This window comes from Carcharodon carcharias, chromosome 16 (genome assembly GCF_017639515.1).
Source record: "Carcharodon carcharias isolate sCarCar2 chromosome 16, sCarCar2.pri, whole genome shotgun sequence".
NCBI classification, from domain to species: domain Eukaryota; kingdom Metazoa; phylum Chordata; class Chondrichthyes; order Lamniformes; family Lamnidae; genus Carcharodon; species Carcharodon carcharias.
In genome coordinates, this window is record NC_054482.1 from 10,675,493 (window position 1) to 10,692,589 (window position 17,097).

A 17,097-nucleotide genomic window follows, 5' to 3' on the forward strand; every position below is an offset into this window, starting at 1 on the left:
TTTATTCAAAAAGGAGGGAGACAAAAAGCAGGGAACTATTGGCCAGTTAGTCTAACATCTGTCATTGGGAAATTGCTAGAATCCATTATTAAGGAGGTTATAGCGGGATACTAAGAAAATCATAATAAGAACAGGCAACATGGTTTTATGGAAGGGAAAATTGTGCTTAATGAATTAATTAGAGTTCTTGGAGGAAGTAACAAGCAAGGTGGATAAAGGGGAACCTGTAGATGTATGTACTTGAATTTCCAAAAGTCATTCGGTAAGCTGCCAATCATAGGTTACTACATAAATAAGAACTCATTGTGTAGGGAGTAACATATTAGCATGATTAAAGGATTGGTTAGCTAACAGGAACAGAGAGTAGGGATAAATGGGTAAATTTTGGGTTGGCAAGCTGTAACTAGTGGAGTGCCACAGGGATCAGTCAGCACAGGGCCTCAACTATTTATAATCTGTATCAATGTCTTAGATGAAGGAGCTAAACGTATGGTTGCTAAATTTGCCGATGACATCAAGATAGTTAGGAAAATAATTTGTCAAGAGGAAGTAAAAAGTCTACATCGGTTAAGTGAGTGGGCAAAAATTTGGTAGATGGAGTATAATGTGGGAAAATATGAACTTGTCCACTTTGGCAGGAAGAATAGAAAAGCAGTATACTATTATTCTTCACTCAGAGGTGGTAAATCTTTGGAATTCTCTACCCGAGAGGGCTGTGGAAGCTCAGTCATCTAGCATGTTCAAGACAGAAATCGATGGATTTCTGGATACTAATGACATCAAGGGATATGGGGATAGTGAGAAAAATGGCATAAAAAGTAGATGATCAACCATGATCTGTTTGAATGATGAAGCAGGCTCAACAGGCCAAATGGCCTCCTCCTCCTATTTCCTATGTTCCTATTTAAATGGAGTGAGATTACAGAACTCAGTGGTACAGAAGGACTTGGGTGTCCTGGTATGTGAATCACAAAATGTTAGTATGCAGGTATAGCAAGTGATTAGGCAGGCAAATGGAATGTTGGCGTTTATTGCAAAGGGAGTGGAATATATAAGTAGAGAAGTTTTACTGCAGTTTTACAGGGAATTGGTGAGACCACATCTGGAATACTGTGTAGTTTTGGTCTCCTTATTTGAAAAAAGACATAATTGTATTAGAAGCAGTTCAGAGGAAGTTCACTCAACTCATTCCTGGATGAAGGACTTATCTTATGAAGAAAGGTTGAACAGTTGGGCCTTGGAGTTTAGATGAATTCAAGGTGATCTTATTGAAACATATAAGATCCTGAGGGGATTTGATAGGGTGGATACCAGGCCAATGTTTCCTCTTGTGGGAGAAATTAGAACTAGGGGATGCAGTTCAAAAATATGAGATCTCCCTTTTAAAATGGAGATGAGAATTCTTTGCTCTGAGGGTCATTAATTTGTGGAATTCTTTTTCCCAGAAAGCAGTGGAGGCTGGGTCATTTAATTTATTCAAGGTTGAGTTAGATAGATTTTTTGTAGACAAAGGAATTATTGGGGTGCAGACAGGAAAGTGGAGTTGAGACCACAGGCAGATCAGCCATAATCTTATTGAATGGCAGAGCAGGCTCAAAGGGTTGTATGGCCTACTCCTGCTCATAAGTCCTCATCCTAAGAACTCTTCCCCTGCTCCCGTCCTTACTTCAGGAATGTGACAATTGTAACTCTCTTCAATATGGGCGATAAATCATGCTGCAGAAACTATCAAGGTATTTCACTCTTGTCCGTAACAAGTGTTACAGGCAATGATAGGAGAGAAATAAAACACTTGTTCCCTTTCCCTTACTGTACATAAACAATTTTTTGGAAAGGAAGATGTATGTGTTTCTTAACTCGAGTGTGTGGTCAAATGGATTAACCAGCAGCAAGTTTTCATGGATTTAAATAAAGTAGATTATTTATTCACACATTCACCCTGAAAGTCTAAATACTATGTCACTCACTCACACACACACACACACACGCTCGCTCAAGAAAATATTATAGATAAAGAGGATGGTGTGCTTTTTAAAGTTTTAAACAAAAGAATAATTCATAGTTCACGTGTTTGGTTTGTCATAAGTAAAGCAGTCATTGCGGTCCCATTAAAGAAGGCATTTTTACTCCTGAAGGGTAGTCTAGGTGATTTCAATAGCTGGAGTCATATATCAGGATCATTGCAGGATTCCCTCGAAGAAATGAATGTTCAGCAGGTCACGAAGTGAGTTACTTGTCATTTCCTTACCGGGAGTTTAAGTTTCTTTACTAGTGGGCTTTGAAAAGGAACATCTGGGAGACTTGAGATGTAGCCCTCTCCGGGTTTTAAAAAGTGTGGGTATTACTGTCTTTTTATGAAATGGCTGTTTCTTGCTGTGTTTCTTGCAGGCTGACTAGTTTCCCCCTGGTTCTTAAGATATTAGATTTGTTATCTGAAGACCATTTCAATCAGGTGACCACCTGATCAAATAATTCTATGGTTCATACAGAATGGTTTAAAGTTAGATGCCACTGCTTTACAATGAAGAATGGATGGGGGATCTGTTCACACCCATTTATGATAAACTGACTTCTGCAACTTTCTATTGTTGAATATCAAGTTCGGAGTCATGGAGTCTCAGGATCTAGATTTCCATTTTTGGGCGAGTCCACAAACAATGGCAGGTGTAAATTTCACAGATGGCCCATGGTCATTCAATGAAGACTTGAGGTAGTCTGTGTAGGAATTGCAAAAGCCACCTGATCTTTGGCAGCCAGTTTAGCAATCCTGTTGGTGTCCATTTTAAAATAAAAGACAGTTCCAGAGAATTATATACTGAATGCAGCCCATGTTTAAAGTTATAAATAAGACATGCCTTTACTGGGCATGACACAGGAAAAATCCTATCACACATTGTCCTGAATTTCCTACCTGCTGTGGCTAAAGAAGTCCTCCCAAAGACAAGGGAATGCCATTCATGATGACAGAACAGGAAATGGCGCCACTTCTGCTCTCTTGCTTTTTGCTCATTCACACGTGATTCCAATTAAAATTTAATGCACTGCCAGCCTGCACGGGAAACACTGTGATCACGTGGTGGGAGGAAGCTTTTCAGTGGTGAAACCCGCCGCCAACTGACAATGCAGTAGCTATGGGTGGACTAAAGAGCCTCCTGGACAAACAAGGAGGCTCAACTTCCCCGCCCAACTCCATTGCCATCAACATAAGACTTATTGAGAGCACAAAGGTGTCATGGGTGTTGTCAAATTTAAATTTCATTTGTAAATATTTCACTTTACTTTGTTTTCACTCTTTTCATGTGTGCATCAGTTATTTTTTGAGTCTAGTTAGTCAGAGAGCTAAACATACTGGCTCACCTCATGATTGGCACACATTGGTGATTACAGAGTAGTTAGGAACATTTTTTTATTATGGAAGAAACAATGTTGTGTTTTTACCTTCACTGTGTATTGAATGTTCTGTTACGGACAGGAGAGAGAGAGACAGACTGAACTTCTTTATCCTTTCACCATCTGTATATAAGCAGAGATGTTTTTAAATGTTTCTAAAGTAGGTTATGGCCTGTTTCCTCAGACCGTCAGTTTGTGTGATCCAATTTTATAAGTAACATGCAGCAAACTCTCTTTGTGATTAACTCAGAGGATTAGTTTATTCCACATTCAAATCCAGGGTGGGGTGGGAAGTGATGTTCACAATCTTGCACACGCACATACACGTATACACAGACACACATACATACACATACACACGCATATATCCAGTAAGGGGGAAAGAAAGGAGGGAGTTTTTACAACTATGCATAACAACAGTAATAGAACCACAGAAATAAATATTAGTTCATGTGATTTCCATAGTCCAGAAAGTCAAAGTCCGGAAGGTGTTTCCTTTGTAGCAGAGTTCAGTTCAGATGAGTTCCTGGTTGCAGACAGCAGCACTAAAATTCTTGAAAGCAAATGAGGATACAGCACAATGATCATCTGTTCCGGAAGCTTTCAACAGAGATCACAAGAACAAAAGAAGTTCTGTATATAGACTGTTTGGCAGGCAATGGCAGGCCTTAAAAATAAAAATTGGCATCCAGGAGTTGAGAGATTGTGGCTGGCTGCTTGGTCAGCTGGGAGTCCTGCTGCTGTTTATTTCAGGTTGGAAGTAATCAGCAGACTCCTTTGGGAGGCTAGAAATGTAATATTAAAACTGTCCAAGAGGCTAGAAGCATGGGGTCATGTTATGTGGCCCCGTGAATGAGTTAATTGCAGCTTCACAAGCAGTTTCTGTGCCCCTGGCCAAAATCCATTGCTTCCCTTAGGAGTGAAATGGTGGCTGCTAACATCTCTTCAGGTATAATGAGTTTCAATGTCTCTCTTTATTTTAGCCCTGGCTGGGGAGCCAATTCATCCGTTAGCCTTCTAGTTTCGTGATTATGATGTGGCCTAACAATGGGGCGTGAGATTCCACAGGGAGGAGAGTAGAACTCTTTTGTTCTTGTGATCTCTGTTGAAAGCTTCCAGAACAGATGATCAATCTTCTGAGTCATGTGACCTGTAGCAGTCATCTTTTGGTCTGGCAAAAGTCCATTTTAAAAATAGCAAAAAAAAGTTTTGATGCACACGGTTTTGATTTCTTTTCATGTCTTATTGACATGACAGTTCATTTAGTGTCCAGTGTTATAGTCACTACTCTGTAGGACATAGCTGAAATTGCAGGCTCAGCTGGCCCATCCTTCAATGCATTGTCCAAGGATTTTGTCCAAGGTCACTCTCAATGGGATTAATTGAAATGGTCTAAATGAACTCAAAGTCCTGTAAGGACTCTGCCAGCCAATACCTTGAGATGGACCCACATGTGGACAGTATTGACACCGCCCTTTAGGTCCCTACATTTCTTAACTTGAATGACTGTTCCCACCACCCCCAGGACATCAGGCTCTTCCCACTTTACTCCTCCATACCCGCCCCCCCCCACAAACCCAACCACTAACTCACCCTTTCTGGTCCCTTGCTATGCAAGCTGCCATTCTCCTGCTCCCCTCCCTTGTGTCACAGAATTCAACAAGGAAAACCATTGAGCTCAGACACAATTACACAAAGCTGACTGTTGCACACCACTTTAAATAAACATGAACCAGGTGCCACAAATTCTCATGTGCTGCTGACTTTATCACGAAGGTAGGACATAATTACAGTTTTCATTTAATGAATATTTAAGAGATGCAAACGTATTACAAGTATATATCTGCCATGGGATGGCGTGAGGCTGGCCCTGCCATAAACACAGCGCCAAGTTAATCTCTAGATTTGAACCCACCATTAGGAAAGTGAAATTCCAGTTCCAACCTAATTGAGTCACCCCACCCGCCATGTTTCCCGTTTTTGCAGGCCCCATAAAATACCCCGACGGTGTGGTTTTACACCTTCCAGAGGAACCTCTGACATGGTCTATGCTGCCAGACAAATACAAGAAAAATATTAAGAACAACAGCGGGAACTGCTTATTGAATTCATTGACCTGACCAAAGCATTTGACTCAGTTAATTGCAAGGCTCTGTGGATTGTGCTCCAAAGATTTGAATGTCCAAGAAGCTTCATCACTACCTGCAATTGCGATGGTATAATTGCAACTGTCTTGAGTGGGAGATCTGAAACAGATGCTTTCAAGATCCAGACCAGGGTCAAGCAAGGCTATGTGACAACCCCCATACTTTTTACAATCTACCCAATAGTGGCTATTCACCTCATCAATGAAAGCTGTCCTCTGATGTCAGCAGTAAATACCACCAAAATAAAAAAACTCTTTAACCTCAGTTGCCTCTGTGCCAAAACTACGCCAACCATCATAGATATACATGATCTACCTTTGTGGATGACTGAAGTGGCGTTGCCCACTCTGCACCTGTTTTGCAAGCCACTATCGATCTCTTCAATTTTGCATACATGACACTCTGCTTGCCCTTGAATGTTGCCAAAACAAAACTCATAGAGCAACCCACACCTGATCAGCCAAATATTTCACCTTCCATATATGTTGAAGGAGGGACTCTGGAAAATGTTGAATACTTCCCATGCCTTGGCAGCCACCCCTCTCAAAAGGCCACATTTACGAGGAGATCCAACACCAGATCAACTGCGCCAGGTCAGCCATCTACAAACTACAGCATAAAGTATTTAAACAAAGACCTACCCAAGCCAACAGAAGTCATAGTGTACAGAGTAGTTGCCGTCACCACACTCTGTACTGCAGTGAGACCTGGACTGTGCATCAATTGCACACAAGAACGCCAGAGAGATTCCGTCAGTGATGCCTCTGTTGCATCATCTGGATTCAATAGGAGAATTTCCGAACAATTGCGAGTGTCCTTCCTGAAGCCAGTTCCATGAGCAATCGGGCAAAAATTCCTGCAAAATCAAATTCAATGCACTGGACACTATCCAGGTGGCCGAAAAGCATCTTCCCTGCCAGGTACTGTTTTCTCAAATGGCCATTGTTCCAGAGGAGGACAAAGGAAACATTTCAAAGACACTCTGAAGCTTTCCTTGAAGCATGGCAGCATTGACATTAATGACTGGGAGGAGCTTGCTACCAATCATAACTTACCCATCAAGTTGCATCAAGCTTTGAGTCACAATGTCTAAGTGATGAGGCAGAGCGGTCAGAGAGAAGGAAAGAAAAGGAAGCAAATCCTGCACTCCGTGGGACACCCGGCCCAATGTGTCCAAAGATCTTTGGATTGAGAACCAGCTGTTCCGTCACATGAAGTCCATAGCAAGAAATTCACAACCCTGAGTAGATGGCATCCTCAAATCGAGGGACAGCCGACGATGGCAGGGTGAGACATGAAGGTGCCTGGAGCACAAACGAACATAAAAGCATACAAATTAGGAGCAGGAGGAGGCCATTCACCCTTGATCCTGCTGTGCCATTATTAAGGTCATGGCTGATCTAATTGTGGCCTCAAAGCCAGATTCCTACCTACCATCGATACCCGTTGACTCTCTTGTTAGTCAAGAATTTATCTACCTCTGCCATAAAAAATATTCAATGTCGCTGCCTCTAACACGCTCTGGGGAAGAGTCCTATGGACTCACGACTCGCGGAGAGATAACATTTCTCCTCATCTCCATATTAAATGGGAGAGCCCTTATTTTTAAACTGCATCCCCTAGTTCTGGTCTCTCCTACAAGGGAAACCATCCTTTTAGCATCCACTCTGTCAAGTCCCCTCAGGATCTTACATGTTTCAAGGATGCAGCCAGTGCAAGCATGAACTAGTGTCCCAAAAACTGAGTCAGGTCCAAAGACAGGTGAGGGGAGCAGCACCAAGGGGTGTGGAGGCACACATACAAGAGCCAGGGGAGCAAAAGGACAATAAAGGCAGCAGCTCTACAGGTTGAATCTGACACAGTCCTTGGGATACAAGATGGGAGAATAAAATTTTGATGTTGAAATCTTGAAATTTTATTTTTATTCATTCATGGGATGTGGGAGTCGCTGGCTAGGCCAGCATTCATTGCCCTTGAGAAGGTGGTGGTGAGCTGCCTTCTTGAACCACTGCAGTCAGAGTTGCACTAAAACAGAAGTCGTAAAAGGGAGGAGACTGGGAAAAGAAGACTGAATATGTCTGTAACATCATTGAAAAGGGGAATTGGATAATTATTTGAAAAAAGAACATAAAATGTTACATGGAATGTGTTTAGCTTAGATATCCCCAGTTAAAGAGTGCAGATGCTATGGACCACATGATGTAACTATGGTGGAATTTCATTGATTATTTAATTGAACACAAATATGATTATCAAGCAAGTATCATAATGTAATTGATTCCAAGCTTTCTGTTTAATTGAAAGGGGAATTGTGAATGGTCTGGAAGTTCAGAGAGCATATACTCCAGTGAACCCTGTGGATGCAGAAGGTTATTTTGAAGTTCTGATAAAGGTACTGTGCCATTGCTGTGCTGTAGTCAGACTGTTACACTTTTGATACTGTACTGTAATTGAGCAATTTATCAGTCAATGGATAATTCTACCATGCAATTGTGTTCAATTTTATAATATAACATGTTTAATGCATAACACATGATAGCACTCCAAAAGTAATTCATGGTACGAAGTATTTTGAGATGTCTTGACAACGAGGTGCTAGATAAATGCAGCTGTTTCATTTTGACTTTATAATAGATCTATGAAGATGGATTAATGTCTCAGTATGTAAAGACCTGGAAGGAGTGGGATAGTGTATGTTGGCGGGGCCCTTTTGGAGGCTTTCCATACAAATCAAATCAGGTCAGTCACTTAGTGGGAGTAGTTTGCAAACCAGAATTTTTATCATAGTGGCAAAATTTTATGTAATATAATGTAATTATATAATTCAAATATTTGTTGTGATTAGTTAGAAAGAGACATAAATAGTCCCTATATATTTTCTTCTTCTCTATCTCTCCTGAAGAAATTACTGGGCAGGCTATGTGAGATATCTGAACATTAGCAAGAAAATAATGCAGAGCTCTGTAATATCGTGTCTCTGATTATTAGTTCGCAAACATTGACCTTAGACTGAACAATATCTTACTTTAACTTACCTTTAACATTGACAGTCTAAAACAATTGATTAATTGTACTAAATTTCTGCAGTTTATTAAGGTAAAGATTAATGGTTTGCAGTGTATTGACACCATTTCTTTGTATCTGGCAGTATGAGCAGCTGCTGCTGTTTGCCTCAGGGACTGGTATAGCTCCAATGGTGCCTCTGCTCAAATATATTGTAGCAAATGAAGAGGATGAAACTTTTGTTACCTTGGTGGGCTGCTTCAGGACTTTCCAAGATATCTACATGAAGTCTCGACTTCAGGAACTTGCAGCTTACTGGAATGTGAAAACGTTATTTGTTCTGAGCCAGGTAAGATGACACATTAGCCCAGATTTTGCGGGTCAGTGGCCACTCTCCAAAAACCTTGAAGAAAGTTGTCCACAATAATCTAGCAATCTCTGTGCTCTGGGTTTTCCCTTTCCTGACGTCAGTTTAAATCCTATGCCAAGGAAAGGGGATTTTCAGATTTCGAATAACAATAATATCAGCAACAGGATAAGCAGCCAATAACAACGTTGAAGAAGTCTCACAGACAGCAAAGGAAGAAGTAAAATCTACTGATCATCCTTCACTTTTTAAAGGAATTTTACAGACCACAAAATACATGTTGAGGCTTACACATTGGAAGCTGAAATGGCGGGAACAATTTTTAAAAATACTTTTTAATTAAAGCACTATTTATCACAGTGGCAAAATTTGGCGCAACACAAGTGTAAAATTAGTTTTCCAGGGTCAGAAAGGTTCTTTGGCAGTAGTTATGACTTAATGTGCTTTTAAAGACCCAGTTACACCTCATTAGTAAGGTATAACATTTTCAGAGGTTTTTTAATAGTGATATTACAGTGCAAAAGCAGAAGTTTTTGTCAGTGATATTTAAAGATCACTATCTGTGGGATCTTCAACAATGCATCCTATAGAGGAGCAGGGAATCACCAACAGTAACTTGTATTTCTGCATTTAACTGCACATGTACAGTCACCAGAAGTTGCAGTCAGTTCCATGGTTGTAATGACAGCAAATGCTGTCAGTTTCACCATTTTAAAAGCACAAAATGTGGGCCTTTGAAGATTAACACATTAAGATTGGCTGATGCAATGAACTAGCAGCAACCTTTCACCATTGAGAGCTGGGTTTATAACCAAGGATGCAAAAGGTGAAAGTCTCCCTTCTTCTGTCTGCTTTGTGCATACTCCTACTTTATAGGCTTTTTCAGTGCATGCACCCTTCCCACCACCCCATAAGGTAACATAAAGGTAAGGAGTACAACAGATAATGGAAAGAAGTGAGACAACCAGGATAATAAGGATGATACAAATAAGGAGGAGGGGTGGGGAGAAAGAACCAGCCATGAAGGAGGAAAGTGGAAGAGAGCAAAATAAGTGGAGAGCAGCAAGAAAGAGAAATGCATAAGTAAAGGGGGAGGGAGAGAGAAACAAGATTGAGTGAGGAGTGAGGAATGAAAGACCAGTGAACTGAGTGTGAGAAAAAGTGAAGGGAGGGGAGAGAAAGAAACAAGTGAAAGAGGGAAACAGAAAGAGTGAGACACATGTGAAGGAGGAGTGAAATAGAAACAAAAGCGGAGAAGAGAGAACATGAGAAACAAGTGAAGGAGTGAGAAAAATATAGAAGTAAATGAGAGAGCAAAAACGCCAGGAGGAGAGAAATAAAAGCGAGGAAGAATCCAAAAAAACAGAAGTGGGAAAAGGGAAACAAATAAAAGGCAGCAGAAAGTGAGCTAGAAGATTGTGGGTTCAAGTCCCAATTCAAACACTCAACTCCTTACACTTCAGCCCTTACTCGTGGTGCCAGTACCTCTGAATAAGGGGCATTAGAGGCTATGAGAATTTTTTGATCCAACAAACGAAGACTGTCCTTCAATACAAGATGATGACTGACTGTCCAACACAGTAGCTTCCTTAATTTTACAAAGATCAACAGACAAAAAAAAAAATCTCCAGTTTACTTCTGGTTTGTGACTCCATTGACTGAGCAACTGGATGGTGTAGGTGAAACCAATATGTTTTTTTCAATTTTGTCCACTTAAACACAACTTATTAAGAAATGAAACTGCTGCTGTAACAATAATATCATAAACAGCCCAGTTATCAAACACAAGTTTCACCCACATTTGTACAAATTATTGATGACCTAAATTATTTTAGGAGCGAGACCTGGAAACACTTCCCTGGAGTTATCGAGAAAAATCTTATAATGGACGTGTAAGTGGGGATATGGTGAATAATTTCGTAAGCTCATGCAGACGGAAACCATTCGTTGTGGTTTGTGGATCCATTACTTTCAACAAAGACATCCTCAACTATCTCAATCGTATAGGCTTCTCAGAAGATTTGCATTTTATGTTTTAGAAAATTAGAAGCTTGTTACCTATATGCATAAAATCCTACTTTAATACGTAGCAGAGCTTCTGACATTAGTGGAAGAATGCATTCCAAAGACTTGTCTGTGACTAAATTAATTAATGCTGGAATCCAGAAATTGGAAGAGGAGCCTGCGTATTAATCTCTGAAAAACAAGGCTGCTGGACATTCAAAGGGTTCAGCTGGGATTCACCACCAAACCCAATCCGGTTCAGCAAAGTTAGACGATAGTGATCAGAAGAAGCAATAGTGATCTGTCAGTATTTTTTGCCCAAATCACCCTGAAGTTATCAGAAGCACCCATACCTCTAGTTCAAATCAGCTAGCTTACCATAGAACAGAGTTCAAACCTGGGTCCACTGTGGCTGTACGTTCTGACTGTGCATTTACCCAGTGAAACAGATTCAGCTCTTTCTTAATGTTGAAGTGTCATGCTGCTGTGCGGTTGAAACTGTTGCATTGGTTCTTTCTGATATCTGTCATACTAGACCACTGAAAGCTGTAGTAGTTGTTACAAAAGACAAGATAAGAGAGAATGGATTTTATGAAGACGGGCTTGAGTCTGTATGGCTTGTGATCATGAAACAGGAACATGGTGTTCTGGTGCTGAGAAATGGCAAACTTGACAAGCCTGGAGTCTTAAACTGTGTAGTTTTGGGTTTACCTGCTGCTGTTTTTAGTGATAAATGTATTTAAATTAAATCCATTCTAAATCTGTAAACTTTATATATTCCTCTAAAATCCTATAAAATATAATTTTTGTTCAATCAATTATTTTTTTAAAAAACTAATCAAGATAAGGATGTCAATGCTGAAAAACAGTATTTTCTTCTGATATTTTGCATTCATTGTTGTTGTTAAGCGCTTCCAGGGTAAGGAGTTAGATACAAAGTAAAGCTCCCCATACTTCCAAGAACAATGTGTCTTAGCCCAGCTTTGGAGGAGTGCACCCTAACTGCCAATGTGGCAATTGCATTTTTCAATAATTCTTTTGTCATTTGAGTGATTTAGCCCGTTCATGCCAATTTAGGATCATTTTATGTTGTGGCTTTGTGCAAGTAGAAAACTGAACTCGGAATAAATTAATCCCCTTATAGCCATTAGAAAGTGTTTCTGTTACACTCACAGTCTCCACCCTCAATGGCCACAGAAGAAAAGGCAGCCTGGTCTCTGAGGTATAATTTCTATTGCATTTTGAAGTTTAACCAAAAGGAATGCTATCAAAATATGTATCTCTTTCCATTGCAGCAGGCTAGCAAACAGCCACAACAATTTGAAACCTGGAGGATGCTTGCTGGCCTGGGTTTACACCTCCTGCCAGATATTAAGGTGAATAAAGGTACACTGCTGTTCATTAGGAATGAGAATCTATTACAAAAGCAGTCATTAGCTCTGAGCACAAGTAACAATGTCTGATTAAAACCCAAAAACCTAACAAAGTGAAAGATCAGTGCACCAACTCACGACGTTTCCAGTTCCATCATGCAGCCAGATGGAACCAAACTGAACACATGGCTTCAGCCTAGGCACCGACAAAGACAATGGCAGACTCAGCCCTGTCAACCCTGCATTGTCCTCCTTACTAACATCTGGGGTGCTTGTGCCAAAATTGGGAGAGCTGTCTCACAGACTAGACCAGCAACAGCCTGACATAGTCATCCTCATGGAAACATACCTTACAGACAGTGTCCCAGACACCACCATCACTGTCCCTGGGAATGTCCTGTCCCACCGGCAGTACAGACCCAGCAGAGGTGGCGGCACTGTGGTATATACTAGGGAGGGAGTTGCCCTGAGAGTCCTCAACATCGACTCCAGACCCCATGAAGTCTCATGGCATCAGGTCAAATGTGCGCAAGGAAACCTCCTGCTGATTATCACATACTGCCCCCACACCTCAGCTGATGAATCAGTACTCTCAATGTTGAACACCACTTGAAGGAGGGTGGCAAGGGTACAGAATGTACTTTGGGTGAGGGACTTCAATGTCCATCACCAACAGTGGCTCGGTAGTGCCATTACTGACCGAGCTGGCCATGTCCTAAAAGACATAGCTGCTAGACTGGGTCTGCGGCAGGTGGTGAGGGAACTAACAAGAGGGAAAAACATACTTGACCTCATCCGCACAACCTGCTGCTGCAAATACATCTGTCCATGACAGATTCAGTAGGAATGTCCTTGTGGAGATGAAGTCCCATCTTCCCTTTGAGGAAGCCCTCCATCATGTTGTGTGGCAGTACCACTGTGCTAAATGGGATAGGTTTCCAAAAGACCTAGCAATTCAAGACTGGGCATCCATGAGGTGCTGTGGACCATCAGCTGCAGCAGACTTCCACTCAACCACAATCTGTAACCTCATGGCCCGGATATCCCCCACTCTACCCCCAAGCCAGGGAATCAACCCAGGTTTAATGAAGTGTGAGGAGGGCATACAGGAGCAGCACCAGGCATACCTAAAAATGAGGTGAAGCTATAACACAGGACTACTTGCATGCCAAACAGCATAAGCAGCAAATGATAGAGCTAAACAATCCAACAACCAACAGGTCAGATCTAAGCTCTGCAGTCGTGCCTCATCCAGTTATGAATGGTGGTGGACAATTAAACAACTCACTGGAGGAGGAGGCTCCTCAAATATCCTCATCCTTAATGATGGAGGAGCCCAGCACATTAGTATAAAAGATAAGGCTAAAGAATTCACAACAATCTTCAGCAAGAAGTGCAGAATGGATGATTCACCTCAGCCTCCTTTGTAGGTCTCCAGCTTTCGCAGATGCCAGTCTTCAGCCAATTAGATTCACTCCACATGACTTCAAGAAATGGCTGAAAGCCATTGATGAAGCAGCTGAAGATGGTTGGGCCTAGGACACTACCCTGAGGAACCTCTGCAGTGATGTCCTGGAACTGAGATGATTGACCTCCAACCCTGACAACATTCCAGCAATAGTACTGAATACTTGTGCTCCAGACTTGTCGCGCCCCTAGCCTAGCTGTTCCAGTATGCTGGCATCTACCCTGCAATGTGTAAAATTGCCCAGGTATGTCCTGTATGCAAAAAAAAGGACAAATCCAATCCAGCCAATAACTGCCCCATCAGTCTACTCTCGATCATCAGTAAAGTAATGGACGGAGTCATCAACCGTGCTATCAAGCGGCACTTGCTTAGCAATAAACTGCTCACTGGTGCTCAGCTTGGGTACCGCCATGGCTACTCAGCTCCTGACCTCACTACAATCTTGGTTTGGACATGGACAAAGGAGCTGAACTCCAGAGCTGAAGTGAGAGTAACTGCCCTTGCCTTAAAGTCAGCATTTGACCGAGTGTGGCATCAGGGAGCTCTTGTAAAACTGGAGTCAGTGGGAATCAGGGCAAAACTCTCCACTGGCTGAAGTCATACCTAGAACAAAGGAATTTGGTTGCTGGAGGTCAATCATCTAATTTCCAGGACATCACTGCAGGAGTTCCTCAGGATAGTGTCCTAGGCCCAACCATCTTCAGCTGCTTCATCAATGACCTTCCTTCCATCATAAGGTCAGAAGTGGGGATGTTCACTGATGATTGCACAATGTTCAGCACCATTCACAACTCCTCAGATACTGAAGCAGTCCATGTCCAAATGCAGCAAGAGCTGGAGAATATCCAGGCTTGGGCTGACAAGTGGCAAGTAACATTTGGGCCACACAAGAGACAGGCAATGACCATCTCCAACAAGAGAGAAGCTAACTATTGCCTCTTGACCTTCAATGGCATTACCATCACTGAATCTCCCACGATCAACGTACTGGGGGTTACCATTGACCAGAAATTAAAGTGGACTATCCATATAAATACTGTGGCTACAAGAGCAGTTCAAAGGGTAGAAATCCTGCAGCGAGTAGCTCACCACCTGACTCCCCAAAGCCTGTCCACCATTTACATGGCACAAGTCAGGAGTGCGATGGAATACTCTCCACTTGCCTGCATGAATGCAGCTCCAACAACACTCAATAAGCTTCACACCTTCCAGGACAAAGCAGCCCACTTGATTGGCTTAAACATTTGCTCCCTCCACCATTAACACACAGTGGCAGCAATATATAACATCTACAGAATGCTCTGCAGCAACTCCTGCAAGTCTCCTTTGACTACACTTTCCAAACCTGTTACCTCTACCACCTAGGACAAGGGTAGCAGATACATGGAAATACTACCACCTGCAAGTTCCCCTCCAAGCCACTCACCATCTTGACTTGAAAATATATCACTGTTCCTTCACTGTCCGTGAGTCATAATCCTGGAACACCCTCCCTAACAGCACTGTGGATGTACCTACACCACATAGACTGCAGCGGTTCAAAAAGGCAGCTCACCACCACCTTCTCAAGGGCAATTATGGATAGACAATAAATGCTGACCTAGCCGGCGACACCCAAATCCCATGAATGAATAAAAAAATGTCTTAAGACTTCATCTTTACCAATTAGTACCAGTAACAATCGGACACTCTTTGGCAAGGTTCCTTGTGTCAACACTGGTTCAGTGGTACCACTCTTACCTCTGAGTCAGAAGATTGTGGGTTCAAGTGCCAATCCAAACAGTTCAATACATAACTAGGCTCACACTTCAGTACAGTACTGAGGGAATGATGCATTGTCAGAACTGTTGTCTTTTGGATGAGATGTTAGACTGAGGTCGTGTCCCATATGGACGTCAAAGATCCAATGGCAGTACTTGCAGAAGAAAAGAGGTGTTCACCCTGTGTCCTGGTCAATATTTAACACCCAACCAGCATCATTAAAACAGATTATCTGGTCATTATCTAATTTCTGGGGCCTGCTGTGCACAAACTGACTGCCGCGTTTCCTACACTACAAAGGAGACTACATTCAAAAGAAAAATTCTTAATTGGTTGTGAAGCGCTTTGCAAGGTCATGAAAGTCACTTTCTTAATGCAAGTTCTTTTGTCTGAAAAAGTCACTAACATCAAACTAATGTGAGGCTGCATCCTGGCACTTATGGGGAAAACTGTGTTTGCATTGAAGTAATTTTAGGCTGAGTAACTCAAGCTACTGTAACTAAATAAATTCTGCCAAGGGTTGATAAGAATTAATTCTTTTTAATAAAGCCCCAGTAGTTCAAAGTTATGGAAAAGAAAGACAAGCACCTTTCACAGCATCAGAACATCCATCTTAGAAGACGAGATCTCATTTAAAGTCCCATGTGAAAGATAGCACCTCCAATACAATACAGCTGTCCCTCAGTACTATATTGGATTATCAACCCAGATTTTTGTGCTGAAGTCTCTGAAGTGGAGACAATGAAGCCATAGGGCGGAATCGTCCCAGAAATCAGCAAAGTCCGATATTAGGCGGGGAAAGCGGCATTTGCCCCACTGATGGCAGTGGCAGCTTTTTCCGCTGTATCATGCGGCACTTTGTTTAAAAAATGCAGAGGCACGGATTTCATGTCAGATTGCTGGCAGTGTAGCCTCTGGTTCGCCTACCCCACTGTCACCTCAGGCCTTCAGTAATCCAGGCAGCATATTTAAAGGGCACCCCTGCACAGAGCTAGCACTCTGTAAGGGATCAAAAGCTGCTGCAAAGTCATCACTGCCAAATGGAGGAAACATGCTGCTCCCAAACTTAGCGACACCACCCTCAAGCACCTTCTGGATGCAGTGGAGGCTCGCTGCGAAGTCCTCTACCCCCGTTCTGGGTACAGACCAAGCAAGCTTACCAATCCAGCATGGGAGGTAGTGGCAGCAGTGGTTATTGCCAATGCCTGCAAAAGAGGACAACCGCCAGTGCTGAAAGAGGATGAATGATCTCCCCCATTCTGCCAGGGTAAGTTACTCTTCTCATCACTCTCAACTCACATACTCACAAATCCATCACACATCCACAGGGATCTCACTCACTGCCAGTTCAAGGGACATCACCATTCACTGTCTCTCACACCTTCATCTGCCCTGTGGATCATGTCATTGTCCCATCCATGGCACCACTCACCATCCAACATGCCAAGCACCCTTCTCATCTGGCCTGGCAGGCATCCTGCTTACACTTTCTCCATCTGTATTCATGCAGGATAAGCTGGCATACAACAAAAAGGAGAGGTCACAGACTAATGGAGGAATGTTGGATATCAAGGTCATCACAAA

The 17,097-nt window shown here is 42.2% G+C and overlaps 1 protein-coding gene across 11 annotated transcripts in view; it reads left to right on the forward strand.

Annotated features, from left to right (window-relative positions):
* The window catches only part of LOC121289430 (NADH-cytochrome b5 reductase-like), a 72,329-nt gene that overhangs the window by 9,648 nt on the left and 45,584 nt on the right, over window positions 1–17,097 (forward strand). For 7 of the 11 annotated variants that reach the window (XR_005945557.1, XR_005945559.1, XR_005945558.1 and 4 more), the window contains 4 exons: window positions 7,842–7,929; window positions 8,172–8,276; window positions 8,686–8,889; window positions 12,207–12,287. Coding sequence is in view for 6 of the 11 variants with exons in the window: in XM_041208907.1 (XP_041064841.1) it covers window positions 7,842–7,929; window positions 8,172–8,276; window positions 8,686–8,889; window positions 12,207–12,287 (478 nt within the window). In the remaining 5 variants the exon portion in view is untranslated. Of the gene's footprint in view, window positions 1–7,841; window positions 7,930–8,171; window positions 8,277–8,685; window positions 8,890–10,742; window positions 12,055–12,206; window positions 12,298–17,097 lie in introns of those variants that run through there. The other 4 variants (XM_041208902.1, XM_041208901.1, XR_005945560.1 and 1 more) reach the window with 4 other exon arrangements.